Below are 27520 nucleotides of genomic sequence, written 5' to 3'. Positions count from 1 at the left end.
GAAGCCCTGGGTGCTGCTCCAGGCAGGAGAGTGCCCCGTGCCCCCAACTAGAGGCAGATGACCGTGTAAGAGCAGGGGCTGCCTAAGGCTATGCCAAGCTCATATGCTCCTCCCCGGCATCTGCGACCTCTGAGTGTCCTTCATCACAGACCTGGTGGCAGGGTGGGGTACAGGAATGAGGGGCTCCAGAGGGAGTAGAGGATCAGGAAGAGTGACAGTGAGACCAAGCCTTCCTTGCATCCATGACAGCTGGGGGCCTCCTGCCCGTGCTCCAGCTCTGGCCTCACCCCTTTCAGCCCTGAATTAAGATGAGGGCTGTACTGGGGGGGGGTGGCAAGGGACAGACTGGGAAGAGTGAAGGGTACTGGGAGCTGCAGAGGAGCCGATGGTGCCATGGCCCAGCTCCTGCCCCATGGAAGTGAGTGTGTGCACAGTTCACAAACACAGCATCACCCACAAACAAGCAGCTACGAGACCACAGTGAGCAAACACACACAGACACACGGACACGTCACGGGAGAGGACAGGTCAGGAGGCCGGCAGAGGCAGCATCGTTATGCAGATGTGGGAGTGGGCAGGGAGCAGGGCACACACGAGTTCTCAGCTTCTCCTTTGGGGACGGTCTGCTACCCAAGTGGTTGTTTCTCTGGAGCATCCACATCAAGGTCCGGGCAGCCACCTGCAGGTGGCAGAGGCTGAGAGCAAGAGGACCACAGTTAGGACACAGCTGGGGTGCCTCCAGGGCCTGTGGATCAAGGGCCTTTCCAAGCCCCAAGTCCACAGCTAAGCAAGAAGGACAGACCTGGGATGCAGAGAAGGGAGGGGAGAGCCTAAAGCTCACTCACAGTAGCTATGGCAAGGACACAGTCACAGTGGGGACACCCTAAGCAATGCCCCCAGTCCTTCAGAGAGAGAAGGGTTCTGGGAGAGACCAGCAGATAAGACAGCAAGCTACCAGATGGCATCCAGCTGCTAGAGTGCGACCCACAACCCTTTCAAGCTGAATCCAACATTCACCTTGGGGAACTCCACTAAGATAATGGATCTCTTGAACCCTGCTCGGCCCACCTGCAGACGGTCAGGATGCAGAGGCCCTTGGAAAAGAGTCCAAGTGCTACCCAGGCACCCTGAGGTCTCAGAACCACAGGGATGGCCTGTGTGTCCTCCATCTGATGTCCCAGGTGGCTGAGCATAAAGCTGTGTGCTATCACTCCTCACCCATATGGAAGCCAGCTGATGGGGGAGCAGCTCCTTCCACTCCCCCTGCAGGGTTCATTGAGTCTCTGAGAGTGGGGACCAGCAGGACAGCAGTCGTCATGGAAGTGGCATCCAATGTCAGAGTCCAGCCTGTTGCCTATGTCTGCATGACTATGGTCTCTGATCTCAGTTTCTGCATCTACAGCGCAGTGGTCCCATCCGCTAACCCCTGTGGTCCCATCCGCTGCTTCTTCTGGCAGGCTAGGCAGGAGCCTGGGAAGAGCATCGCTTTGGATACTGTGATGCAGTGACTTATCATTGCTCTCTGGTGCTCCCCACAGGTGCACCATGTAAATGAATCCTCAAATCAGGGCCCCTCGCCCCAGCACTGGAACACTGGTATGGTAGAGGATGTCATTAACCCGGGCCCCAGTTCTGTGAAGGCTTGGAAATTTCATGAATTTTTTTAAGTGGCTCTCCAGAAGGTCCTTGCTGACTCATGATAGAGTCATCCAGGCTGTCGGGAAGCTGGCAGCATCTCACCAACTGCTATAGTTCCCTGCCTGGCCACACTCACGAGGAGGCTGGGAAGGGGCCTTGTTGCACGATAAAGGCTGCAGAGGCTAGTCTCCCCCATCCTCTACCCAGCCCAGGTGCACCATGATGGTGATGCAGACAGCAGCTCACCTCCCTGCCTGGGGGCTGCACCTCAGTTCTCTGCCTTCTGGGGCTCCGTGGCTGCAAAGGAAAAAAAAAAGAGCAGGCACTGCAGTGAGCATAGCCCTCAGCCCTGTAGCCGTCCCAATCCCCAACAGCCAAAGACAACTAGCGAGGTCTCAGTCACATCCTCACCCCACTGCTGGCTGCAAACAGGAGCTCAGGGCAAGCTCCCTAGCCTTACTGAACCCCTGGACTGGAAACCTGTGTGTTCCAAGTCCTCCCTCCCATGGCCTGGCAACAGTGGCCTGTGTGGTCATGGTGAGAGGTGCTATATAGGTCCTAGTTAGCCCATACCTGGCACGATGGGGCACCACTGACCAGTTCAAAGGAGGCCCTAGGACTGGGCCTCAGTTGCTCCCCCAGGACCCCTACCGCCCCCATTCTTTCACCCAGGAGGGAGGTCAAGAACAGTTACCATTGGCAGTGATGAGGGTCTCCACCTGCGCTTCCTCATCTCCTGGGTCCCTGCAGGAGTAAGAGGTGGCATGTCTAGTGCAAACCCACAGCTCCCCACGCCCCCTGCTGGCCAGGGCCACTAGCACGTGGCTCCAGCACGGGCTCCAGCACGGGCTCCGAGCTGCCCCCAGTGTTCTCCATTGGGGGTGCACCTGGACCGAAGGGTCCAGAGGCACAGAGCACTCACAGGTGGCCTACAAGGTCAGCCAGAAGGAAACAGGAGGGCCAAGTGGGGACTTGAGCATGCGCTACCACAGGCCCTGAGCTTCAAGGGTCCAAGACCACCCCAGCTTCTGTTTTGGGTCAATGGGGTGAGACCTCTGTGTGGCGGGGGCTAGAAAGGGAGGCCAAGGGTACCTTCAGAAAACTTCAAGACAGTGGGGCAAGTGAGGACAGCATCTCAGATGCTGCTGATAGGAGCTGGACATCAGAAGGGGACATAGAGCCTTCGTCATCCATTCTCCCCAGCCCAACTGTGCCAAGGGCCCCCAGAGAAGGTTCTGGCACATTCTTACCCTCCCTCCTCCCCTCCTCACAGACATCCGCAAGAGAGGGATGTGGCAGCCCCCGAGATTCCAACCTCTCCTCTGTCCCACACCCCCAGCATGTGCGCGCATGTGTGTGCACACTCTCACACACACATGCCCTTTCTAAGACCAGAGATCGAGGGTTGCCACCCCCCCATGTTCATGGCCGCATCACCCTTACCTGGGCTTCTGATTGAAACCACACTTGCACCTGCGACCTGCAAGGCAAAGAAGGCATCCAAGATGAGGCTCACGATGGGCACTGGAGTCCGTGCTCCCAGCCTGGCCATGGCAGGGGCTGTCCAGGGGCCATGCAGGTTGACACCCCTATGGGATCTGTGTAGTGTGTTGCATGCACACCCGTGTGTAGCCACTCTCCAGGCACTGGTTTCCCACCTCCCATCATGGCTCCAGCCCCAGGACAGCCACTCTGCCACTTCTCCCAGCATATTTTCACTGCTTCTGTTCCTGCCTTCCTGTCGTACTAAGCACTGATTAAGTGCCCAGCACTGTACGGAAGGGGCTGGGCTTGCATGCGGTATCCCTCCCCCCGCCCCACTTATTAGCAGCCTTGATGGACAAGGGGACACACACTCACTTAGGATAAGCAGGATCCCCACAGAGAAAAGGACGACAGCGAACACCAATCCCCCGATCCTCAGAGTCTGGTAGTCTGTGGAAGGCATGGGGAGAGGGTGAATGATGGAGCTGGGCAAAGGTCACACCAGCATCTGCCTCCCTCCCCCAGGACAGAGCCACCCACCGGCAGCCCCCAGGGTCACAGTCACCACTCACCATAGTGGAAAGGGTCCTTCTCCTTCTCCTGCTCAACTGCTGTGAACACAAGCAGATGTGGTCAGAAGGGCACCACGCCCTGGCTCTCTGCTCTGGCCTTGCTCATCTCAGTCCCCACTGAGACTCCCCCCGAAGATTCAGGGAGGGGCAGACCTGCCCACAGATGCGGCTCAACCTGAAGGCCAAGGGCAGGCAGGCTCCAAGGCCTGGCAAGCTCACTGCCCACGGCACAGGTACATTGATGGCTCCTTCTTATTCCAGCATCATCTCAAAGAGGAAGGTGCTACAACCTCTGGGGACAGATGGGGACACTGGGACCAAGTTAGGAATCAACACCATAAACACCATCCTAGATAATACAGTCTAGACTTAGGTATGCAACCCGGACGCCCCCCAAGGCTCAAAGCCAAAAGGGCAGGAGGGCCTAACAAGTTCCAAAGCAGCCCCTGTTGGGCCTCTGTGGGAAAAAGTGGGCATGTGGGATTAGGATCTGTGAACAGCTGCCTCCGTCCAGGACTTTCTCTGTCTACTTAAGACAGGAAGAACCTGAACCCCTACCTCTTTCTGCCAGGTCCCGGGAGCAGGGTTGGGGACGGGGGAGTGGAAGGCACTTACCACTGGCCAGAACCAGATGGGGGGCCAGCAGGCCACACAGGAAGATGAGCACCACCTCCATGGCGTCTGTGGACAGAGAGAGGAACACACAACCCCTTCAGAAGGAGGCCTCAACCCAGCCATCAGCCTTCCTGAGTGTTCTACCCTGAATTCTCCTGGCGGGCCTGAGTTCAAACACCCTGGGCAGGAGATCTGATGTGGCCCAGTTGCCTACAGAAAGCTCTGCATCCGTGTAGTACACAGGGAACCAGAACACTGGGCTGGCAGGTTGCAGGATCACCGCATGCCGCAGCCAGGAGCTAGACACTCCCAGAGGCCTGTGGTCTCATCCCAGTGCAGGTACAGAGCCCATGTCTTAAACCCCTCTCTCATCTTCCCACCACACAGCCTCTAGGACCTAAGCGCTAGAATCAGAAGGATGTTGGGGGTAATCTCACTCCAGACCCTCTTCCCGGGCCACCCTTCTGGGCCAGCTCCAGTTCGTTCTGATGAGGAGTCTTTGGGCTGGCACCACACCACCAGCACCACCCCTGCTCATGAGAGAGTCCTCTGGAGATCAGATTAAACCACAGGCCCCTGGCCCAGCCTGCTGGATCGGCAGGGACCATGCTGCCAATTGGATGCTGCATGGGAACCCCAAGGTGCCACATCTGCCCCAAGTGGCCCTTCTGCATGCTCAAGCCAGCTCTCACAGGTGCACCCGCACTCCTCCCAGAAGTCTGCATAGACAGAAACAGCATGAGAGTCCACTCCCAGGCCCTCCTGCCCTAGAAGATGCTAGGGCTGCTCAGGAGCTCCCAGAGTCCTGGTCTCTGGGGTGGGCAGAAGGCAGGGTTAGTTAGTCTCACTCAGGGTTAACTTTCAGTAGAGCCACACACCACTCTTGGGCTTAAAGGATGGAGGTCAAGAGTCATAGAAGCCAAAGGAACTCAAATCCAGAAAGCTCATGTCTGTATGTTCCCTTTCACAAAAGGGTGAGACTGACAGTGGTACCACATGTCCAGGGACCACCTCCTAGGATGCTCCCTGAGAAAGAATCCCCAGCTGCACTTCATCTCTCAGCCAGCAGGGGTCAGAACAACTGCATCCAGGGCTTCCCACAGTGCCCATGGAATCAGACTGAGTCTTTGTCAAAGGGCAGTAATTTACCTCCTATGCTAACTTCATACTTATACTTTTTCCAAAGTTGACAGTTTATGTCCTATGTGGATGCATGTTGGGACAGCTTGTGGCATAAGTGCAGAAAGCTGCTCCCTGCAACACCTGCATCCCCTATGGGTGTCATTTTATGACCTGGCTGGCTGCTCCACTTCTGATCCAGCTCCCTGATAGTGGCCTGGAAAAAGCAGTGGAGGATGGTCCACGTGGGAGACCCAGATGAAGCTCCTGGCTCCAGCCTGGCTGGTGCTGGCTGCTGTGGCCACCTGGTGAGTGAGCCAGCATTTCGAAGATCTCTCTCAGTGTCTCTCCCCCTCTCTCTGTAACTCTGACTTTCTAACACCCATGAACAAGCGACATGCCGACTGTCTCCCTCCCAGAGGCAAGCAGCATCCTGAACACACAAATGTATAAAATCATTCCTGTGCTCCTCGTCTCTTCATTGGCAAGTGTAACACTTCCATTTGCAAGATGCGTAAGTTCTAGATCTGTTGCACAACCCTGCACTCGTGGCCAAGGACATTGCACTGAGCACCTGAACACAGGCTGGGCAGGCACGTCTCACGTGCTGGCCTCCTGCCTCCGTGTCACCCCCCGCAGTGCACTGATCACTGCCTTTTCCATGTGTTCACTAAGTCATGCAACCCTTACCATCCAGCTCCCGCCACTTATCATCCCTTCTCATCGCACATTCACGAATCCCGACAGCCACCAGTCCACACTGCAGCTCTGTGGGCTTGCTTACTGCAGATGCTTCACCCACACTGTGTCAGGGTAAGTGATTCAGGGTTAGTCTATGTTGTAGCGTGTATAACATGTGCTGTTCTCAAATACCATATGTTCTCTCTTATATAAGGAAACCAGCATGGAAAGTGTCATTTCGATAATCCAATCCATACCGGTTTTTGTTTGTTTGTTTGTTTGTTTTGCTGCAGCCCATGCTTTTTTTAAATGTGTTTTTCAATTTCAGCTTTATTTATTCCAAATAATTTCTTCTCTCTCGTCGAATTCATTGCCCGCTCAGGGATTACACGGTGGCATCGTTTTTCCCAAGAGACTTTTGTGTTTCCTTTTTGTCACCCATGTGTTTGTTACTCAGTGGTGCATTTTTTCATGTGCTGTAATTTGTTGTGGCTGTTGTTCTAACTCATACCAGCTGTTGACCTTGCTTCATGGCTTCTCATTATGGAAATGTATAGTGATGGAGTACTGGGGTCTACCATATCCAGACGCGGGGGTACAATGCAGCATGCATTCCTGCTTCCTGGCAAGGGATGAACTCCCAGTAAAACTGTTGGAAATGTGTAGACAATGGGATGCCGGACTGTCTGACATTGTCTGTACCAGTAATATCGGGGTACACTTATAAGAGACTGATGGAATTATGATTCCTTATGAAGGACTATAGCATTGTACCAAAATGGGGAAAATTTTGGTCTGGGGGTGGGAGTTTGTTGGGGGAATCCAAGTCTATACAAAAATTGTACCACATAATTAAAAATTCAAAATAAAAATAAATATATATATATATAAGGAGACAGGACAGAACTTCAACGTGCAAGATGAAAAATACTCTGGGTAATGGGTGGAGGTGAATTGCACCACTCTATTGAGTGTACCTAATGCTACTTAAAGACGGTTAAGCATGACAGATTTTATGCTTGTATATCTCAGTAAATAAAAAATATTTTTTAAAAGAAAAAAATGTACTATTCTCCTTTTTATGGCTGAATAATGGCCCACTGTAGGCATATCTTTGAACACCACGTTCTTTTAAAAATATCCTTAGCACTTATAGATGTCTACATAACATACTATTTAGTGTAGATTATTCTAGCCTTATAATTATGACATTACATTGTTTACAGTCTTCCGGAGCATTTTTCAACATTGCGTCTAAGATTGAGCCACAGTATTACACACTGCCATTGCCCATTCATTTGCAATGCTGGGTAACAGCCCACTGTACAGATAAATGATTTCCTACTTCTAAAAGGTACATTTATCTATTTGCTTGAACGGCAGAGTGACATTCCCTAAGAACCAGAAGCCTGGTACTTCCCCTGGGTCTCTCATGTGGGTGGCAGGTGCCCAGGTACTTGGGCTGTCATTTACTCCCTTTCCAGCCTCATTAGCTGGAAGCTGGATAGGAATCAGGGCAGCTGGGACTCGAACCAGTGCTCTAGGACCCAGGGCTGCAAGCAGTGGCCTAAGCAGCAGCGTCACCATGCCATCCCCTCCGTGACATCATACTGCTCCATCCTCCTGGTGGTGGACACACATCTGGTTGGCTCCCCCACCCCATCTCCCCAGTTTGGGCTATTGTCGATAATGCAGCTCTGGAACATTTCTGTGCAATGTGCCCAGGGCACACACCCAAGAATTCTGAGGGCACCGGCCTCCATCCCTTTGACTGCCATTTTCTTGAGAAATTCATCTCGCATTCCAAACCAGCCCATGTACTCATTCCAGAAACAACAGGAAGTCATGACCTTTACAACGGACAAAAGACTCCCATGTTCTACTGTTTCCTTTTTAAAATAGTAAAACAGCAAGGCCACTGAATGGGTCACACACAGCATTTTGAAAAATTAAGTTTTAGAGGTAAGTCTCAGGTTGAAATCACTTGTTGGCGGCACAGTATGCCAAACTCCCAGTCTTACACAATGATTTTAAATTATTTCCCTAAGGGCCCTTCCCATTTTAACATCTCACATGAGTGTCCCCAAAACTTGCACGTTCTGATCAATACTTGGCTCTGTCAGACATGTCAGCTGAAAAATTCAGAGGTTCAGATAAAGTATGTTTATGGATCCAGGACAGTGGCTCAATTGGCTAGTCCTCGGTCTGCAGAGCCAGCATCCCATATGGGTGCTGGTTCTAGTCCCGGCTGCTCCTCTTCCAACCTAGATCCCTGAAAATGCATTTGCATGGAAGACCTGGAAGAAGCTCCTGACTTTGAATTGTCTCAGCTATGACTGTTGTTGCTGTCTAGGTGAATGAACCAGTGGATGGAAGATCTTGGTCTCTGTCTTTTCCTCTCTGTCTCTGTCTTTCCCTTTCTCTATGTAACTCTTTCAAGTAAAATAAAGAAATTTTTTCTAAAAAAGAAAAAAAAAAGATAAATCATGGGGCCCGGTGCAATGGTTCAGTAGCCAAATCCTTGACTTGCACACGCCAGAATCCCATATGAGTGCCAGTTTGTGTCCCAGCTGCTCCACTTCCCATCCAGCTCCCTGTTTGTGGCCTGGGAAAACAGCAGAGGATGGCCTGAAGCGTTGGAACCCTGCACCCAAGTGGGAGATCTGAAAGAAGGTCCTGGCTCCTGGCTTCAGAGTGGCTCAGCACCAGTCATTGTGGCCACTTGGGGAGTGAACTAGCGGACAGAAGATCTACCTCTCTGTCTCTCCTCCTCTCTGCATATCTGACTGTCCAATAAAAATAAATATTAAAAAGACTTTATTATTTTTATTGGAAAGGCAGGTTTTACACAGAGAAGAAGAAACAGGGAGAAAGATCTTGCATCAGCTGCTTCACTCCCCATTTGGCTACAATGGCCAAAGCTGAGCTGATCCCAAGCCAGGAGCCAGGACCTTCTTCCAAGTCTCCCATACAGGTGCAGGGTCCCAAGGCTTCAGGCCATCCTCTGCTGTTTTCCCAGGCCACAAACAGGGAGCTGGATGGGAAGTGGGGCTGCTGGGGTTAGAACTGGCATTCATAATGGGATCCTGGTGCATGCAAGGCGAGGACTGTAGCCACTAGGCTATTGCGCTGGGCACATTTTACAAGAATTATTTATTTGAGAGGCAAAGAGAAAGCAGAGAGGAGAAAGAGCATTTCCACCCACTCAGTTCACTCTCTCTAAACTGTGTTTTTCCTCCACTATGTTCTTGTTCTGAATACTAAATCTTTGTGGTTAAGTACTGCAAATATTTCCACCCAACGAATGCCTTGTTTTTTTATTAATTGTTAATATTTTAAAAATTCATCTGAGAGGCAGAGACTCATTTGCATTTTTCCAGCCCCTATATTGGGCATCTAAGCCTTTTATAAAAGTTCCTGTGAGTGCCACTCTCTATCTAGCTTCTGCTCTTTAAAATGTGGTTTCTTGACCACTCAATTCTCAGAACTTTCAACTTCCATTCTGATTTCTGACTTAACTTGTGCGTGAACGTGTGTGTGTTTTGTGATTGTCCAAGGGTATGGTAATTTTTAAGCTGTTTTTTTCCCATTAACTTCTAACTTCAGTGCACGATAGTCAGAGAACACAGTGTGAGGCCTACAGCTCCTTGGGATGCTCTGAGGTTTGCTTATGACTTAGTACTGGGCCAGTCATTTCTAAAGCTTGTTCCATGAATGTTGAGGATTCCTTCATCCTTAAGAAGCAGCTCTTTATACCCATCAGGTAAACTATTTTAAAATTCCTGGTTTCTTTTTTTCAGTTTTTAACTAACCAAGTAAAAATTGATACCTGCTTTAAAATTGACCTCAAGGAGAAAGTTGATAGATTTGTTTCTGTGTTTCTTACCCTAATAGAACTCAGTTTCAGACTTCTTCATTGTTGTGAGTTGGTTCTTTAAACTCCGTTTCACTTCCCCACCTTCCTGTGTTCCTTTGTGGGATCGTCTTGTAAAGAGCAAAAAGCCGATATTTCTAATTTAACTCCTCTCAGTTAATTATCACTGTTGATATATTTAGTCTGATTTCTGCCTCTCTTTCCCTCTACTTTTTCTGCTCATTTTTTCTCCTTCCTTGCTTTTCATTGCTGTTATTTTTTTTTCTTAGTTTCTCTGTCCCTCTCCTGATCTTAACATGAGATGCTTTCCTCCAGAGAGAAGTGATGCTGCTTTTCGATGGAGATTGAGCAGCAAGTACCAACGTGAGCCCCTCTCAAGGGCCTGGGTTTAACACCAGGGTCTGGGGGCTTCCTGGCCTTTCCTGACGCAGGGCTGCCTGGTTAGTCCCCAGAGCTCATTTCAAGAGCTACCTGGGTTTCAATTCTTGCCCCACCTTCCACTGGCCTGTTTGGTTTGAGGAAGTGTGTACTGTGGGGAGAGGAGCTGTGAGTTATCTGGCTGAATTTCCTTTCTTCTGAAAAGTCAAACTCTATAAAACCCATGCTGGGGTCAGTGGTGTCCTGGGGAAAATCCCTTCAGGGAACCAGGCTGTCAGTATGTCCTAAACGCCTAATTCAAAATGTGAAAGAACACAGATTTTGAATACCTGCTATGCATTAACACCTCTCTGTTTCATGGGATGTAGTAAGCTAAGTTTCCTTCTGCAGCACCAGTATCCCATGTGGGTGCCAGTTCAAGTCCCACCCAGCTCCATACTTATGCCTGGAAAATCAGCAAAAGACAGCCCAAGTCTTTGGGCTCCTGCACCCATATGGGAGATCCAGAAGAATTTCCTGGCTTTTGCTTTGGATTAGCTCAGCTTTGGCCCTTGTAGCTATCTGGGGAGTGAATCAACTGATACCTCTCTCTCTCCTCTCTCTGCCTGTCCTTCTCTCTGTAACTCTGCCTTTCAAATTAAGATTTGAAAAAGAAAATATTTCTGTTTCATTTGATTTGTGTGTGAATATGTGTGGTCACATTTACTGCTACTTTCTGGACCAAGTCTCACTTCGCATTACACCTGCTCCCAGCTCAGCCAGTGGGGTGGCTGGACTCAGGACATGGGAACCAAGGTGGATGGGGACTGTATGTTACAAACCTTCAAGCCCAAGGGACCTTGGTGTGAATACTGGATCCGAGATGACCCAGGACAGGCCAGGCGTCTCACAGTGGCCTCTTGATGCACTCTAGCCAGGGCAGGAATCATCAGGCAGGCAGGGCCCCTCATGGGAGTAGGAAAGACACAAGGCAAGGATTCCATGCATGTGGCTCAGCGGCCGGCAGCTCAGTCACTACTGAGCCTTCCCTTCTGTCTCTCCACCCCCAACCATCTCCAGAGACGTTCATGGTCAAGTCAATTCCACAGACAATCCCAGAATTCCTAGGACAAGCCATACCATACCAGGTCTACAAAGGGATAAATAGAGGACCCAGATACAGTTAAGGAGGAGCAGGCAGGAATCGGGGACAAAGAGCCCCAGAACATCAGCCCATGTGGAGAGAGCTTCCGAAGGGGAAGATTGTCTGCAGCAAGGGCCTAGCAGGGCAGCAGGCACAGCGTGGCCCTGGGATGTTTCCATAGAGGAGCTGGTGTTGTATTAGGAGTGAGAGAGAAAGAAAAGCAAGGACGTACTGGCAAAGCAAACAGAAACAAGGGCAGCAAGAAGGGAAAAGCGAAAAGCAGAGCTAACAAATCATTCAAGTTCAAGTTCAGTTCAAGTTGAACCTCAGGGCACTTCACTCAGTAGTGGCTGCCTGAATTGGTTTTCCTAGAAGGACTGTAGATGAGGTGGAGCAGGAGACAAAGCCTTCATCCTCTGGTAGTGCCTGCACAGGCAGGGAAGGGGCTAGGATAGAGACCTCTCTAGTGTAAGCCACCTTCCCAAACAGTGAACGGGGCCGGGGTCTGGCCTAGTGGCTAATGTGCACCCCACATTCACTCAACAGCAGCTTCCTGCTCATGTGCACCCTGGAAGGCAGCAGAGATGGTTCAATTGACTCACATGGGTGACGTGGACTGAATTCTTGGCTCCTGGCTTTAGTCCAGCACAGCCCTGGCCATGGAGGACACTTGAGAAGTGAATCAGTGGATGATAGATCTCCATCTCTTTGACTCCAACAAATAAAAAACTGAAACAATGACTAGTTCAAGGTGGTTGGAATCCAACCATGGAGGCTACTGAATGCCAAGCTCCAGAATCAGGGCCTGTCTTTGTGTGCTAAAGATAATATTTCTGGCCGGGTTACGCTGCCAGCTGCAGATCTGGGAATGGCAAGCTTTCCACTCCTCCAAGCTGCTGCCTGGGCCTCAGCAGGGTGTCCCTGGGTCCCCCACACCCACAGTATAGAATTTCATCGGTGATAACTGATGGCCCTGCCCTGCCCCCGTGGTCAGTGGCCAAGGACGCACACAGAGCCTTTGAAGGGACAGAGAAAGCCTTTGTCCACTGCTGCATCTGGGTGTCCCAGGGCCTCCATGCCTCCCTCCCTCCTCATTCCCACACATTCCTTCTCCAGGGAGGAAGCTGGGTGGATGGGGCTGGGCCAGGATGTGGAGGTTAAGACCCAGCAGAGGTGGTAAATTCTTTTTCAGTCACAGAGACTAAATCGGTGGCAGGGAATCTCGGGACATTAGGGTATTTGCAGCATCATTCATAAGCCAAATAAAATGAGCAACTTAAAAACTAAACTTAAAATTATTCTGTGGCACAGCGTGTAAGGCCGCTTGCGATGCTGGCATTGGGTTAGATTTGAGACTCAGCTGCTCCACTGACAATCCAGCTTCCTGCTAACGCGCCTGGGATGGTAATAGAACAGGATCCAAGTACTTGGGCTGCTGCCACCCAGGTGGGAGACCTGGATGGAGTGCCAGGTTCCTGGCTTCAACCTGACTCAGCCCTGACCATTGCAACAAACAAAACAGTGAGTCAGTGGATGGAAGATCTCTCTCTCTTTCTCTTCTTCTGATGCTTTCCCTTTCAAATAAACCAATAAGTAATTCCTTTCTTAGAAAAAAGAGTGCCTGGATGTGAAGCACAGAGATTTCAGACCCCACTAGCTGCTCTTTTGAGCAGGGCAATCTCAAGCAACAAGGTTGTGTGCTTTGAACTGCAAATTTTCTCCTCTGGATGTGGGATTATGGAATTTCATATCCTGACTGGGGTTGCCTTGGCAGGACCAGATGATTCTGTGCATGACGTACCCTGAGTGTTAGACACAAGACAGGAGGGAGAGACCTGCAAGATGGAAGTGAGTGCAGCTGTGAGAGGAGGCTCAGGACGATGGCAGGAGCCTGGGAGTGCAAACTGAGGGAGCAGGGTGTCTCTTTTGGGGATCCAGGCCCTGCAGAAAGGGTGGGCAGCTGCTAAGCCCCCTCATGCTCCCACACCTCCTTTCTGCTATCTTTTCCACTCTCTGTTCTCATTCACGGCCGTGTTGGTAAACAGCTGACGGCCAGTGGCAGCAGCACATGCTGCCTAGCTCATTTCCCTCTCCCCCTGATGGCCCCAAGGCTGGCACATCTGCTCGTGCGTGTGCAGGAGATGGCAATCAGAAGAGTTGCTTGGGTGATAATCATTCTCTGTTGAGTCACATCATGCCACTTAATGCCTGGGTAAAAGCTGCTGGGAAAGAGAAGCCACTGGCTGGGAATGGAGCAACATGCCCCATCACTTTTGACTCCATGAAGCCATGTAGTAGATCAGAATACCTGGTTCTCCAGTAAAAATAAGTTAGAAACCACCTCTCTCCAAATGCAGCAGCTCCAAGTTACACTTGAAGCCATCTTATCTCATCCTCCAGCCAGCCTTCCCTGCTTCCAGGCCTTGTCCCCCGGCACCCCACCTGCTGCCTCCTTGCAGATTCAGCACACAATCGCATATCCTGAAGACAGCCCAGGTCCAGGAGAAAGATGCAGGCCCTACTCCAGAGAGAACTGGAAATGCCCGGATCCAATTGTCTGACCTCTCTGGCTATCCTCACCTATGACTATTACATAGCTAGGGCATATGATTTGGCCTATGATGTCTTTAACTCTTTGCAATGAAGAAGCTGTGAAAAGATTTGAGTGTGCAGACATAAGAGTATAACGAAGACATCATGAGGCTTACCAGATGGCACTGGAGTCACAAAAGGCCAGGATGGGTCAGAGTGAGAGGAAAGCTCATAGTTCTCATTTGGGAAAACTGAGATCCAAACAGAGAAGCTGCACCTGATTCAGCCAGCTTGGTGGGGGAGGATCAGGCTTAGAAGACAACTCCTTGGCCTCCAGTTTTTCCCAGTGGGCCTCCACTCCCTTCTTTGTCTTGGATGTGCTGGGCTGGGAGGAGCAGGGTGCGCATACCCGGGACGTGCCTGGCTGGCCCAGGCTGTGGGATGAGAGAAGCAGGAAGGAGGTTCCTTGGACTGGAAGTTGACCTTAGACTGCAGGAGAGCAGGTGTTGGGAGCCTGGAGGGTGACTCCAGCTAGCATCTTCCCATAGCCCTTTGTTACCAACCAAGCCCATTTTACATGGAAAAGAAAGAGGCAGAAAAAGCAGCCATGTGCTGAGTATGTGCCAGATGCCAGAATTGGATCCAGCTCTGCCGGCCTTGTGGAGAAGGAGGGCAGCCTTCTTCACTGGTCAGGCCTGATCTCACATGGCAGGGGACAGCCTGCAGGGCCCTGATGGGCAGCTGCACTGAGGTTCTTTGGGGGGGTGGGTTACTCACCCCAGGTGGCTGCTCTCCCAGTCCCTTGGCTATCAGATGTAGCTGCCTGCCTGCAGACAAGGAGACAAGGCTAGAATTTACAACTCCTGCTAGACGGCACTGGCCACTTGGGTGATTACTTTTCACAGACACACAGCCCGCCGGAAGCTGACTGCACAGGGTGGGAGGCAGAGCTGATTCAGCTAGTCCATTCCCTTGTCTACGATCCAAAGCTGTTCTAAAGTCTGAGTGAGATGAGTCATGGCAACCTTCCTGGTAAACTTTCTGGTAAACAGGTACAAGATGTTGACATTTGCTAGGTGCTCATGCCATGTCAAGTGGTGTTTTCAGTGGTTTACAATCCTTCCCATTATGCAGAAGGGCAAAGGGAGGCCAAGAAGGTTAAGTCACTTGCTGCAAGTCCCAGTGCTAGAAATCACCCCACTCTCCTGCCTCGTGGCTACTCAGAGGTTCTGTGGCCTCACACACTTAATGCAAGTTCTGGGGAATATTTGCTTCTGTAGCTATCAAGTGAGGATGACAGCATGCATCTCGGAGTGGTGAGGGTTAGCCGAGGCGAGGGTTAGCCTCTGTGGTGGACAGTTATGGCCTGCCTGCCCACACACCCATCCCCTCTTCAGCTTGCTCTGCCCACTGCAGCCACACCGGTCAGCCAGGGGCAGGCAACTGCAGCCCCTCCCCCACAAGCAGCTAAAGGACTTAACAGGAGGCTTGGTTGGCCCCTGGGGGTGTTGTGGCAGAGCCAAGCCACAGGAGGGAGAGAGGGGTAACATAGCCACACTGGGAAATGTGAGGGTAGAAAGCATGGGGGGATCAGAAGATACCAATGGCAGATAGGTAGGAGAAGCTGGCCGGAAAAAGCTGGGAGCAAGGGAGGGTCTCGCCGCTCTCAAACCCACAGCACTTGCTCCTCCTGCAGCGGGGCTCGTAGAACAGAGCCTAAATGAGACCCAATTGTTTCTGTTTCAGGCAACCAAGAAGTGCATGGGAAAATGGGAAAAACGTGCTGAATGCCTGGCAAACCAGCTATTCTGTCCACCTCTATTGTTGCTCTATTAATTCCCTCACTCCCCACCCAATATGTTCCTCCTTCTCCCCCCATTCACTTTCTACCTTTTCCTGAAATGCAGGAAGGAGAAGCAGATGAGGGCCAAGAAAAGGGCTCAGTCGTTTCCTCTCCTTCCTCTCCCTTCCACTGGGTACTGCCCTCTAACCATCCCAGTCCTGTTGCAGGGCAGAGAGGAGGGCCTCTGCCCCTGCCTTGACAAGGGTGACGCACTGGATATGGAAAACCAGAGGGAGTAGTCCCCCACCCAGAGGCTCAGGAGCCAAATCAAATGCAAGGACAGGAGAAAGCAGAAGAGGTGACAGATGGCAGGGGAGGAGACTTCAGGGAGGGGAGGCCAGCAAGGCAAAGAGGAAGGAGTAGGCTGGAAGCCAGTACAGTGGCAGCCCGGGGCAGTGCGGTGGACCCAGCAAAACCTGAGTGCCACAGGTGGCGAAGCAGAGAGAGTTTTACCATCTGCCGGGCAGCAGCAAATAAGCCTCCACACCATCCCCTTCCGGCGAGGTTCCCCCTTACCCTAACGAGCTGCCTGCCCTGGCAGTTCCCACCCTGCCTGGGGTGACCTTGCCTCACAGATGTTCCAGAGAGTAGAAGAAAGCAAATACAGCAGGGTTCTGTGTGCAGAGGCAGAGTCAACAAGCAGCTGTGGTCCCTGGAGACTGCAACAGGGCAGTGGCCAGCCCGAGCCAGCCCGAGCCAGCCCTGGAGACCCTTGAGCCCAGCTCTGGCCAGCCTGGCCCAATCTTCTTCCACTTTCCAAGCCCTCTCAGAGAAGCCACAATTTGCCCTTCCTGAGGCAGCCCGGAGCCTACCACCTCCTTAGGTATCAGGGCAGGGACTCTTAACCCCCTGGGTATCTGTGGCTGACCATGGAAAAAAGGGAACATGTGTTTTGCATATTCCATATTCCACTGCCAGCCCCTGCCCCAGTGCTGGGTGAAGGCATGATGACAATGATGGTGATGATGTTAATCACAGCAAACAATGCTGAGACGTGGTATTTACCAAACTACTTCACCAGTATTAGCTCCAAGAAACGCCAGCTATACTCAGTGCTGGTGATCACTGCATTCATTTTCCAGCCCAGGAAATGAGGACTAGAACCAGGTTATTGCCCAAGGCCACACAGCTCACAATAGCGCTTGGGAATTGTCACCAAATGCTATGCTCTTTCCACTCATCCTTGCTGCCTCCCCAGCAAATGCACCAATGCACAGGGACTAAGAGAAACAAAAATGGTGGCCCTGATTTACTTCTGGAATGCAAGGACTGTCCAACATATGAAAATCAATCAATGCAATACACCAAGAAAACAGAATGAAGGGAAAACACTGCTATACTCTCTCAATAGATACCAAAAAAGTCGTTTGATAAAATTCAACATCCGGGGCCAGCACTGTGGTTTGGTGCTGGTATCTTTTATGGGTGCCAACCCAAGTCTTGGCTGCTGCACTTCTGATCCAGTTCCCTGCTAATGAGCCTGGGAAAGCAGTGGAGGATGGTCTAAGTGCTTGGGGCCCAGCATCCACGTGGGAGACCTAGATGAGACTTCTGGTTCCTGGCCTAGAACCAATCCAACTCTGGCTTTTGCAGCCATTTAGAGGAGTGAGCCAGCACATGAAAGATTCTCTGTCTCTCCCTCTCTGTAATTTTGTCTTTGAACGAAACACTCAATACCTTCTTATGATTAAAAAGAAAACACCTCAACATAATGTAAGCTAAACAAATATAACGTAATGTAATACAAGCATGAAAAGTCCATCACGAATATAATTGATGATGTTGACTAAAAATTTTCCTTCTAAATTTAAGAATGAAGGAAGAATGCTTGCTGTCACCATTTCTACCCAACACAGTATTGGAAGTCTTAGAGCAATTACACAAGGAAGTTGGAAAAGAAGATGGTTACGTCACTCATCCCTAGGGAAATGTGAACAGAAACTACACTTAGCTACCATTTCATATGTGAGGATGACTACATGAAAACAGAAGGTGGGCTAGGATGCCAAGACTACAGCCAGTACGAATACAAAATGCAACAGCTGCTGTCGAAAATAGGGTAGAGGTTCCTTAAAATACAAAAAATGATGAAGCCACCCCCATCCATGGCTTTGCTTTGCACGTCTTCAATTACCTGCAGTAGCTCTAGTCCAAAAACAACACACGGAAAGTTCCAGAAATAAACAACTCACCATAAATTTTCCATTGCACATGACTCTGAGCCACATGATAGACTTGGGACTATCTGTTAGTTTCAAGCCTCTACTGCAGGTAGGGGGACCTATTCCCAGCAGACAAGGGTGGGGCCGGGGACACACCAACTACATGATCTAGTCAACTCTACTTCTAAGTATCCACCCCACAGAATGGAAAAGAGGGCCTTGAAGAGGTGGTCTGTGTACCTGTTCACAGCACCTTCAGGTGCAACTGCTAAAACACAGAAGCAACCCAAGTCTCAATGCAAGGGTGTATGGAGAAGTGAAATTTGGATACCGATATGAAGGAGTATGATTCAACCCTAAAAAGGAGGGAAATCCTGACACGCTACAGCACAGACAAACCCTGAAGCCACACGCAAAGTAAGCCTTTCACAAGACACAAATGCTGTCTGTGCCCACTTGGAAGAGTCAAATTCACAGATACAAAATGGAAATGGCAGTTGCCAGGGGCTGGAGCTGGGGATGGGGGGTGGGTAGACTCAGCACTAGGGGGAGGGGTGTGATACTGGTTAAGGTCTGCCAGATGAAAAATCATGGAGATAAAAAGCAGCAGGGCAACACAACAGGGGAATTTCCTTCACAGCATTGACTCATACCTCGAAAAATTTAATTCCGTGTCATGTTCATTCTAACTCAATAAAAAATATCAGGGGGTGGGGAGGTGAATACAGCTGACCTGCAGGGGGGAAACAGCCAAAACCATACTTAGGACTCAGCTGGATCCATGGTATGGAGAGTATTCTTATCCAGGCCAGAAAAAAGTGGCTCGAATGAGACTAACCCAGAAACACAGCTCCTGTCAATTCTGGTGTGCCTATGGGTAAGGCCAGGACCCAGGGGCCTCTGGGGACAGGAGAGAGGCTGGCTGGCTGGCAGCTATCAGATCCCAGCTGTCCATGGCTGTGGACATCACTGACAGACAAGCCTTAGCATTGACACAGGGGTTCCTATTGGTCTCATCCACCTCCCAGCAGCTGCAGGCATCCATGCTGGGAGCAGGAATATGCTCCAGACCAGTTGTTGGCAAACTTGCCCACTGGTGTCGAGCCCGCAGGGGATGCTGACAGCCACAAACCTGGCCACCAGTCACTTCCAGAAGCTGCCTCTCAGGCCCCCAGTTGTTGTCACAGCTCAGAATCCAATGGGGGGTGCCGAAGTAAAATAAGGACCACCTGTACCGCCAGCATTCTCCCAGGATGAGACTTCTAAATGCCACTAACCCCTTTCTCTTTTAGTAGAGAATCCTAATAATCACTTGTAACTTTCCTGTGTTGTGTTAGTTGGATTGTTTTCCATACTGCTGAAATCTGCCTGCATGTATAGGGAGATAGTGATAGGGAAAGGGAGAGTAACTTTGAAGCAGCTCTACCTTTGCAAAGAATGGTAGGGGCCACCTGGCCAAGAATAAGGCATCAGCATTCATTAATGGGAGAGCATCAGTACAGTTCTCTAGCTGTACCCCAGTACTGTAAGATCTTAACTGACAATAGGAAGTGGGTACACTGGGAGAAAGATGTGGGGACCCTGAACTCTCACTGCAGTTCTCCACAAATCTAAACCTGCCCTAAGCAACAGAACAGTAGGAAAACATTCAATTCAACCCAAGAACAGCCTCCTGTGCCCCTCCCATCCCCCCGACACCTGCAAACCCTCAAGAAAGCTGGGCTTCTCTGGGTCACAGCCAAGGGCCAGGCAAGGCTTTTCATGATCATGACATCTCCCCTGCCAGGTAAGTATCAGGCAAGGCTTTTCAAATGAGTGCCTTGGGTGCCAGCGCTGGCTCTGTGCGGCTTTCAGAGGAAGATGCAACCTGTTCCTTCCATCCGAAATTTAAATGCTCATTAAGTAGAAAACTAAATATAAGCTGTTCAGTTTACTGGCCTAACTTTGCTCCTTTGCCACCGCCCACTAAAGCAAGTTCCAGAGAGAAAACAAACAAACAAACAACAACAACAACAACAAAAAACCAAAACAAAACCTGGAAGCCCCAAGTGGGGAGTGGGGGAGAGCAGAGGAGGTGACATTCCAGCAGGCCCGGAGCTGTGGAATGCCAAAAAGGCAGTGGACAGCTGTTGACACCTCCCAGCCAGTTCCTTCCTTCCTCCCTCAGGCCAGAGAGGGCCCCTGGAGCACCCCAAGGCCCTGTACCTGTCTCTCATTCACAGGAGAGGGCCACCCCACCACTGTGGGCTTCCAGGCAGGCTCCTTGGGTCCCCAGAGTCAAAGCCTGACCACTGTCCATCCTGGAGGTGCGGGAGAAAGTGGGAGAAGCAAGCTCCTTTATCCCACAGCTGAGGCACCTTCATCTTGTACATGGAATTATTTGGGGGAAATTTAAAAAGACAGAAATAAAGGACTGGGAAGAAGCATGATTGCTTCCTTGGAGAGAGAAGCAGAGAGCACACATCACACAGGCAGGCCTGATTTCTCCAAGTCTCCCTGCAAAGGCCCCAGGGCAGCGCAACAGCAGGGTGATGTCATTTCACTGTCACCAGCGTCCCAGCCACAGCCCCAAGCACTTCTCATAGGCGCCTTCTGAGGCGGCACACACAGGGCTATTGTGTGGCCAACCTGAGTACAGGCCAGCTCCCTGGCTCCTGTCTTCTGCTTGCCCTAACCCTCAACGCTAGGCCATGTCGGCAGGTTCCAGACAGTCTGGATGTCACAGTATTGCACAAAAGCCAGAGGGGCTCCAACAGGCAGGGCAGGATAGGATCACCCCTGACACACACACCTGATGACAAAGACCCATTCAAGAGAAGATAGGAGAGAAGCCCAAATGGCAGAAACAGAAACCTGGAGCAGTTCCCAGACCAGGAGCCCAGAGGCCAGGCCCATGCCACCTGCTCTGAGCCCCAGGCAGCTCGGCCTGGCCCCTCCACCTCTCTTGCCCAACCCTTCTCTGCTCTGCTTGCTTGCTTCTGGAGAGCACTTTGCACAGATCCACATCACTTCCTATGGGGCTGGGAGTGGCATAAGGATGAATCCAAACCCTGAGCCTAGAAACCGCCTTTACCCCTGATGAGGATACATGGCCATGGCCTGATGCTATCTGTGTCTGTTTCAAAAAACACACTGCCCTTCCCTTCCCTTCCCCCATCTACTCTCACCGCCCCCCAGTTCCCACAGAGCCAAAGCCTGCCTCCCTCCCATGCCCTGCTGCCCCTAGCACATGTCCCTCTCCTTTATAAAATCCTAAACTCCCTGGAGGCAGAACCACCCTGGGTCCCTTGCTGTGCCTATGTGCCACAGCTGCTAAATGAAGGTTGACACATGAACAGCCAGAGTTTAGCCTCAATCTCTCTTGCCGTCACCACCAATCCAAGTTCAGACCCACTCGAGGCTCGGTGTAGATTCCCAGTCATTTAGGAGCCTTCTGGGCACACTCTCACCCTGGCTCCCCACTTCCTTCTGTCTGTGGAATCCCAACAATGAGTCCACTCCTCGTCGGAGTTCAACATCTCCCAGACTCCAACCAAGATCAGATGCTTCATTTTTAGGCTTTACCAAAGGAACCGGGCAGAGGAAGGTAGTGGTATGAAGTGGAGAATGTGCTGTGTGTGCCGGGGATACTGACGGGCAAGGGAGGGCTCCAAGGGGCATTGGCTTGGCAGTTCTCAGTGGGGGGGCACACTGGCATGCATACTCCCTATAAGCCAGACACTGTGGGCAGAACAGACAGACTTTGCCCTCGATAAGACCCATGGGGAACAGAAGCGAGAAGACATGTGTGCGGAGGAAAAGAGGGCATAGCAGGCCAGATCCTTGAGGGAGAAGAACCTCCATAGTACCCTGGGATTGCTACTTGGAATTCTAAACCCTAGTAGGGAGGAGAAGGGTGTGGAAGGAGAGAGGGGAGGAGTCTTAAAGGATGCGATCATAGCAAGAATAATATGGTTCCAATTGCAATGTATCTTTCCTAACATCATCCTGACAACAGCCAGCCTCTGTGGAGTGTTTCCTACATACTGGGCTCCACTCTGAGTCCCCACACACTCTTACTTCATATGAAGCTGAAGGAACTAAGGCTTGCAGAGGGGGCACCTGCCCAGGTTCCACACTGGAGCACCCATGTGGCTCTGGCTTCCTGACTCCAACTGCCTGCCAACGGAGGGGAGGCCCTGCTTTCCACCCCAAAGAACTGGATTAAGTTCCTATTTCCTGGCTCCAGCTTTGACCCAGCCCCAGACAGGTGAAGGCATTGGGGGAATGACCCAGTGGATGGGAGTCTTCTCTGTTTCTTTGTCTCTCTGCATCACTATTTCTTACATGAATCAATGAAATGAGGCTCAGAAAAGTTAACGAAGCTAGAAAAAACCAGAATCTAGATTAGAACTCCAAGTCTGTGCGTCTCGCAAGGTCATGAACCCCAATTCCACAGTTGGGGCAGGACAGTACATCCTAGTTGGGCCTGAGCACAGGCAGAGGACAGGGCATTAAGGCTGGGGATGGGTATCCAGAGAGGCAGCAGCGGCCAGATGATACAACGCCTGGAGCGTCCAGCCAGTGGAGGGGAGCCCTGAGAGGGCTGACACAGGTGCACTTCAGTTGCAGCATTCACAGGTACAATGGGCGGGGCTGAGAGAATGGAAATTCAGAGGCCATCCCTAGGGCCTGGGTGGCATACTGCAGCTGGGTGCAGCAAGAAGGCCACAGGGGTGCGCCAATACCTGCTGCCCATCAAGTGTGGAAGCTGATGTGCGTGTGAGGAAGGGGATGGGGTGCCAGTGACCGTGCGCCTATGAGGAAGTGTGGGGGCCCTCCTGGGGGGACAAGAGGTGCATAATCTTTTCTGTGACAAGTGGAGATGTGGGGTGGGAAAGACACAGGACGAAGTCGGTGGTTGTACCTCTGGCAAACAACCAGGCATTCTCTCATGGTTCTGTGGGGACAGGAATAAAGGGGCAAGTCTGAGACCCAGGCCTGACTTTCCCTCCAGTTAGAACCACCCCTTCTGCACACCCCCCCACCAGCACCTCTGGATGCCTCCACTCAAACAACGCGCCGGTGGGGAGGGGGCGCTGCAGCCACATTCCTGCAGTCCCCACTCTGCTCTCTCTGGGCCTCCTTTTCCACCATAAACCTTTGGGACACACATATCCCGATAGGGCCTGCATGCTGGCTTCCTGCCTTTCCAGGTCAAGGCCTCGCTCTTTGACACTTTCTAGAGCAGAACAGATATGGCCAAATGGGCTCCAAGCTTTCATCCCAGCCAGAACATGTCCTGCATGTTGTGACCTTGGCCGCTTCTTCTGGTCAGAGAAGAGAAGAGAGCCCAAAGCTCCCCGCCCCCATGAGGACTTCCTAGAGCCTGGGTCTGGTCCCTGCACTGTGTGGAATCCACCTCACTTTTTACACACTGGGTAAAAGGGGGGCTTCCTTAAAGTGCCCAGAGCCCGGATGCCCCGCCTTTGCGGCTTGGCTCCAAACTTGTGCTGTGGAATCCTTAGCACAGTTTGGGACCCGGAGGGAAGTGGGGACAGGGACAGTGTAATCCACACCCCTAGAGAGAGCACTGTGTCCTAGCAGGCATGGTTTACTCCCGGGGCAGAGGCAGAGGTCTGAAATCCTGGAGGAAGTGACCAGTTGCAGGAGAGCAGGGTCAGCTACTCCAGAAGGTCAGCCGCAGCTCAGCTTGCGTCCCAGAGCAATAGATACTCTTACAAGGAGCAAGACGCTTGCAGCTCATTCTCTCTTGGGAAGCACACCGGATCAGGGGTGATGCAGGGACTGGAAGGCACCAATTAGCTCTTTGCCCTGTGGGGCTGTGCTCCTTCCAGACAGCTCGGCTCCCTCCAGGGGACTGGGACAGAAGGATGGGGCAGGGAGCTGGGGAAGGGCAGGGCAGCCATCCAAGCAGAACCTGGGGTGGGAGATGTGTGTTCTGATGGATGGCAGGGGTCCACCACCTTCTACCCACCAGGGACCCCCTCACTTTGGAGGGGCACCCCAGTGTCCAGAGAACCGATGTTAACAGATTAAAAAAAAGTAAAAGTAGCAGACTAGGTGAGGTATACTCTAAAATCCTCACTGGTGAGTCAGAAGTCAGCTACTGGGACTAGCATTGTAGTGCAAGGAGGCTATTGTACTACCTGTGACACCAGCATAGGCGCACTGGCTAGAGTCATGGGTGCTCTTTTTAAAGAGATTTATTTATTTTTATTGGAAAGACAGATTTACAGAGAGAGAAGGAGAGACAAAGAGAAAGATCTTCTGTCTACTAGTTCACTCTCCAAGTGGCCACAACGGCTGGAGCTGAGCCGATTTGAAGCCAGGAACTTCTTCCAGGTCTTCCACATGGGTGCAGGGTTCCAAGGCCTTAGGCCATCTTCTGCTTTCCCAGGCCATAAGCAGGGAGCTAGATCAGAAAAGAAGCAGCCGGGACATGAACCGGCACCCATATGGGATCCCAGTGCTTGCAGGGGGAGGATTAGCTAACTGAGTTATCATGCTGGGCCCGGCTGTTCTACGATCTGTCCCCACACTAATGTACCTGGGCAAGCTTGGGCCCCTGTCACTTGTGAGAAAAACTTGGAGGGAGTCTACGGGCTCCTTCCTGGCTTCAGTCTGGCCCAGCCACAGCCCTTGCAGCCATTTGGGGAGTGAACCTGAAAAGAGAAAAATCTCTGTCCCCTCTCTCTCTCTGTTACTCTTTCTTTCAAATAAATGAGTAAATGAATAAATCTGGATGATCCCCCAGTGCCTGTTTCAGCTCTGAGAAATCTAGGACTTTGAGACCCAGGACGGTGCCTATCTCCTCAGGGTCACGTCCCCAACCATGGCCCAACACTTTGCACCATCATGAAAGACGTCTTCAGTTAGTCCAAGGAGCCACTGCAGGAACCTCTTCCTCTGGACATGCATACTCTGAAGATCACATGAGGCACAGGTCTGGCAAGAGCCTGGGCAGCCTGGGGGCCTTTGCAAACCTGCATCCTGCGGACACAGCCGGTCATACTGGCCGAGTGGGAAGCACAGCTGTGGACAGGAGCAAAGGGCCCCCACTTCCAGTGCCTAACCTCCCTTCCTCTTCCTTGCCCCCCTCCCCTGCTCTGGTCTCCTCCACTGACCTTCCTGCCTTTGTGGGAGCTCCCAGCCCCACAGCCTGCCCCAGCCTCTCAGACTTCTTTGGAGGTAGACAGAAACAAGGACCTGAAGAAGTGGCGCTCAACCTCTGCCACTGCTCTCTCTCTAAAGGGGCTTTGCAAGGGCCTTTCTGCTCCTCTGGTGGGGTTCCCAGGGACAGTTGGGGTTTTCCCTCTAGGCTTTGGGAGCCTCCCTACCCCCATTCTCGTAGGCCTGGGAGCCTACAGCCAGATGGGGCAGGAAATGGTCCTTTCATCCTAAGCTCAGCTCTATTAGAAGAGAGTGTGTATGCTTGTGTACATGTGCATGTGTGTGAGCGTGCACATATGTATATGTGTGTGATGAGGGGGAGGGACGTGGCATTGTGCATGTGTGCAGGTGCCAACTCACAGTGCTAGGGTAGTGTAAGCTTAGCACTGTGGGTGATATGCATGAGGGTGTTATCTACAGTGTGTGTGGAGAGCAAGATGCACACACGTGTGGTGGTCATCTACAATGTATGTGAGGGGGTGAGATGGGTAAAGGTCACTCACTGAGCCCTTGGCAGCAGCCAGATTTCTAGGGTCTCCCATCCAGAGAAGCCAGGGCTCACCAGTATCTAGGCAACCATATGGGGGGAGGGGAGGGGAGGGAGGAGGCAGGGAGGTGAGGAATGGGCAGGGAAAGGAGGGAGGCCGACTTGGAGGAGTTTCCATGGCAACCACCAGGCAGGTCACGTGCAGAAGGCCAAGTTGCGGAAACTGACAGACACATCCACACATACACAACATGGGGAGGAGGGGCGGGTGCCTCACGACGACGTTTCTTTCTCAGAGGGAATGCTCATTCCTTCATCTCCATACCAGAGCGCAGAAGCCAGGAAACAAAAGAAGTGGGAGACCCTGGCCACAATGCTGGGAGAGCAGCCTCCAGCAGCTACAGCTTCCCCCCACACACACAAGCCCCCCCCCCCCCCCGCAGGCCTGGAGGTTGCCAGCAGGGGCCTGATCTCAGGCTGGGAGGGGGCTTCCAGCCAGGCCATGCCCTGCTCTCACCCTCTCCTATTGCTCTGTCTACCAGCCACCACTTATAAGAGCCTGCAGCCAGCACCAGGAAAGAAGGGTGGGGGAGACCCGAGTTGCTCATTCAATGTTGTGTGAAGCGCAGCGAGGCACAAAGGCTCTGCCAGGGCCAGCTTCGCTGGCTCTGGACGACATGAGACCCCAGGAGTCCTGTAAGAAGACAGGACTGGACCGCCAAGGCGGCGGGCAAAAGTGATGCGGGCTAACACCGGAACCCCAGAGTCTTTTCACTGGGGGTCCCCTTCCTGCTGCCCACAGCCCAGCCACATCCCACTCCCCAGATCCCAAGCACCAGGCCAGCAAGTTGTAATGGGCACTGCTAGTGTAACCACTCTCACATCCTCATGCTCCAAGCCAAGTGTCCAGGCTTCCGTGTAACAAAGGAAAACTCCCTGCTGGATAAGGGGTGGGAGTGGCGCCTACCCCTGTGAAAACCCAAGCTCCAGGCTCCATGTAGCCGTCAAGGCAGAGACTGCCTGGCCCCCAGGGCTACTTGGCCGCCAGGGCCTGCCTTTCCCTTCGAGGTCCCCTTTCTCTTATGATGCCCACCCTGCTTGTTTACATCTCTGAAGCCGCCGGCTCTCCACTGCCCCGCGGATATTTGGCGGTGGCCGCACCCACCCACGAAAACAAACCCAGCCGCACCGCTGGCGCGTGGGGCATCGAACCCCACCCCACCGCTATCCTGCTCCTAAGACCCGGTTAACTTTGCCCACCTGCCAGCTGCTCACCTGCGAGACGAGTGCCCTCCTAGATGCTCCCCGAAGGACGCGGCAGGAGCAGGACTCCGGAGCAGCCGGGGAGTGGCGGGGCTGGGGGCAGGGCGGTGGGCGCGGCTTGCACGGTTTTCCCGCCTCCCCTCCTCCAAGGAGCCGGAGCGCACGGCCCGGGTGGGAGGGGGCGCGGCCGCGCGGGGCCGTGCGCTTCTGGCGAACGTGGCTGCTGCCCAGGGGGCGCGGGGGAGCCGGGGAGCGGGAGCGGGACCACGCGGACCCCTCTCCGCAGCACGATGTGTTCGCGCGCTCGCTTGTGAGCGGGAGAATTTTTCCAAGTGGCGCTCGGCTTGCGCGATGCAACAGGAGGAACCGCCAAGGGGGCGTGCAAGCGCCGGAGCGGCTGAGAGATCCGTTGTTGCTTTCTGGCCTTTCCCCAAGAGAAGATGAGGAAGTGAGCAAACCCCAGGACACAGCTAGCAGCTCTCCGAAATAATAAACGCTAGGACATGGAGAAATGCGAGACTACCCTTATACCAGGCACAGTGATTCGCAGCCTTGGCCATCCAGCGCAACAGGCA

The 27520-nt window shown here is 52.3% G+C and overlaps 1 protein-coding gene across 3 annotated transcripts; it reads right to left on the bottom strand.

Moving 5' to 3' along the window:
- Positions 1 to 126: 126 nt before the first annotated feature.
- FXYD6 (FXYD domain containing ion transport regulator 6) lies at positions 127 to 27349 on the bottom strand. 3 transcript variants are annotated; one of them, XM_058663846.1, is made up of 8 exons: positions 26958 to 27349; positions 4311 to 4376; positions 3696 to 3731; positions 3499 to 3573; positions 3082 to 3118; positions 2333 to 2382; positions 1885 to 1935; positions 127 to 695 (listed from the first exon to the last, which is right to left on the bottom strand). In XM_058663846.1, the coding sequence occupies exons 2-7, from the start codon at positions 4369 to 4371 to the stop codon at positions 1907 to 1909; spliced, it is 288 nt and encodes a 95-aa protein (XP_058519829.1). In that variant the 5' UTR covers positions 4372 to 4376; positions 26958 to 27349; the 3' UTR covers positions 127 to 695; positions 1885 to 1906. The 3 variants fall into 3 exon arrangements, with proteins under 3 accessions (XP_058519829.1, XP_058519828.1, XP_058519827.1); XM_058663845.1 differs by having other exon boundaries at positions 3696 to 3734; positions 26943 to 27342; XM_058663844.1 differs by having other exon boundaries at positions 3696 to 3734; positions 26958 to 27329.
- Between the last annotated feature and the right edge of the window lie 171 nt (positions 27350 to 27520).

The sequence above is a fragment of the Ochotona princeps genome, chromosome 4 (genome assembly GCF_030435755.1).
Source record: "Ochotona princeps isolate mOchPri1 chromosome 4, mOchPri1.hap1, whole genome shotgun sequence".
Lineage (NCBI taxonomy): Eukaryota > Metazoa > Chordata > Mammalia > Lagomorpha > Ochotonidae > Ochotona > Ochotona princeps.
This window is presented reverse-complemented; position numbering and strand designations above follow the sequence as displayed.

Bases quoted from the DNA above. Each gene is read 5' to 3' on its own strand.
- FXYD6 (XM_058663845.1), bottom strand. From the start codon at position 4,371: ATGGAGGTGGTGCTCATCTTCCTGTGTGGCCTGCTGGCCCCCCATCTG. The intron at 3,574-3,695 runs GTGAGTGGTGAC...TGCCTTCCACAG, and splicing joins GAAGGACCCTTTCCACTATG to ACTACCAGACTCTGAGGATC. The intron at 1,936-2,332 runs GTAACTGTTCTT...TTTCCTTTGCAG, and splicing joins GACCCTCATCACTGCCAATG to CCACGGAGCCCCAGAAGGCA.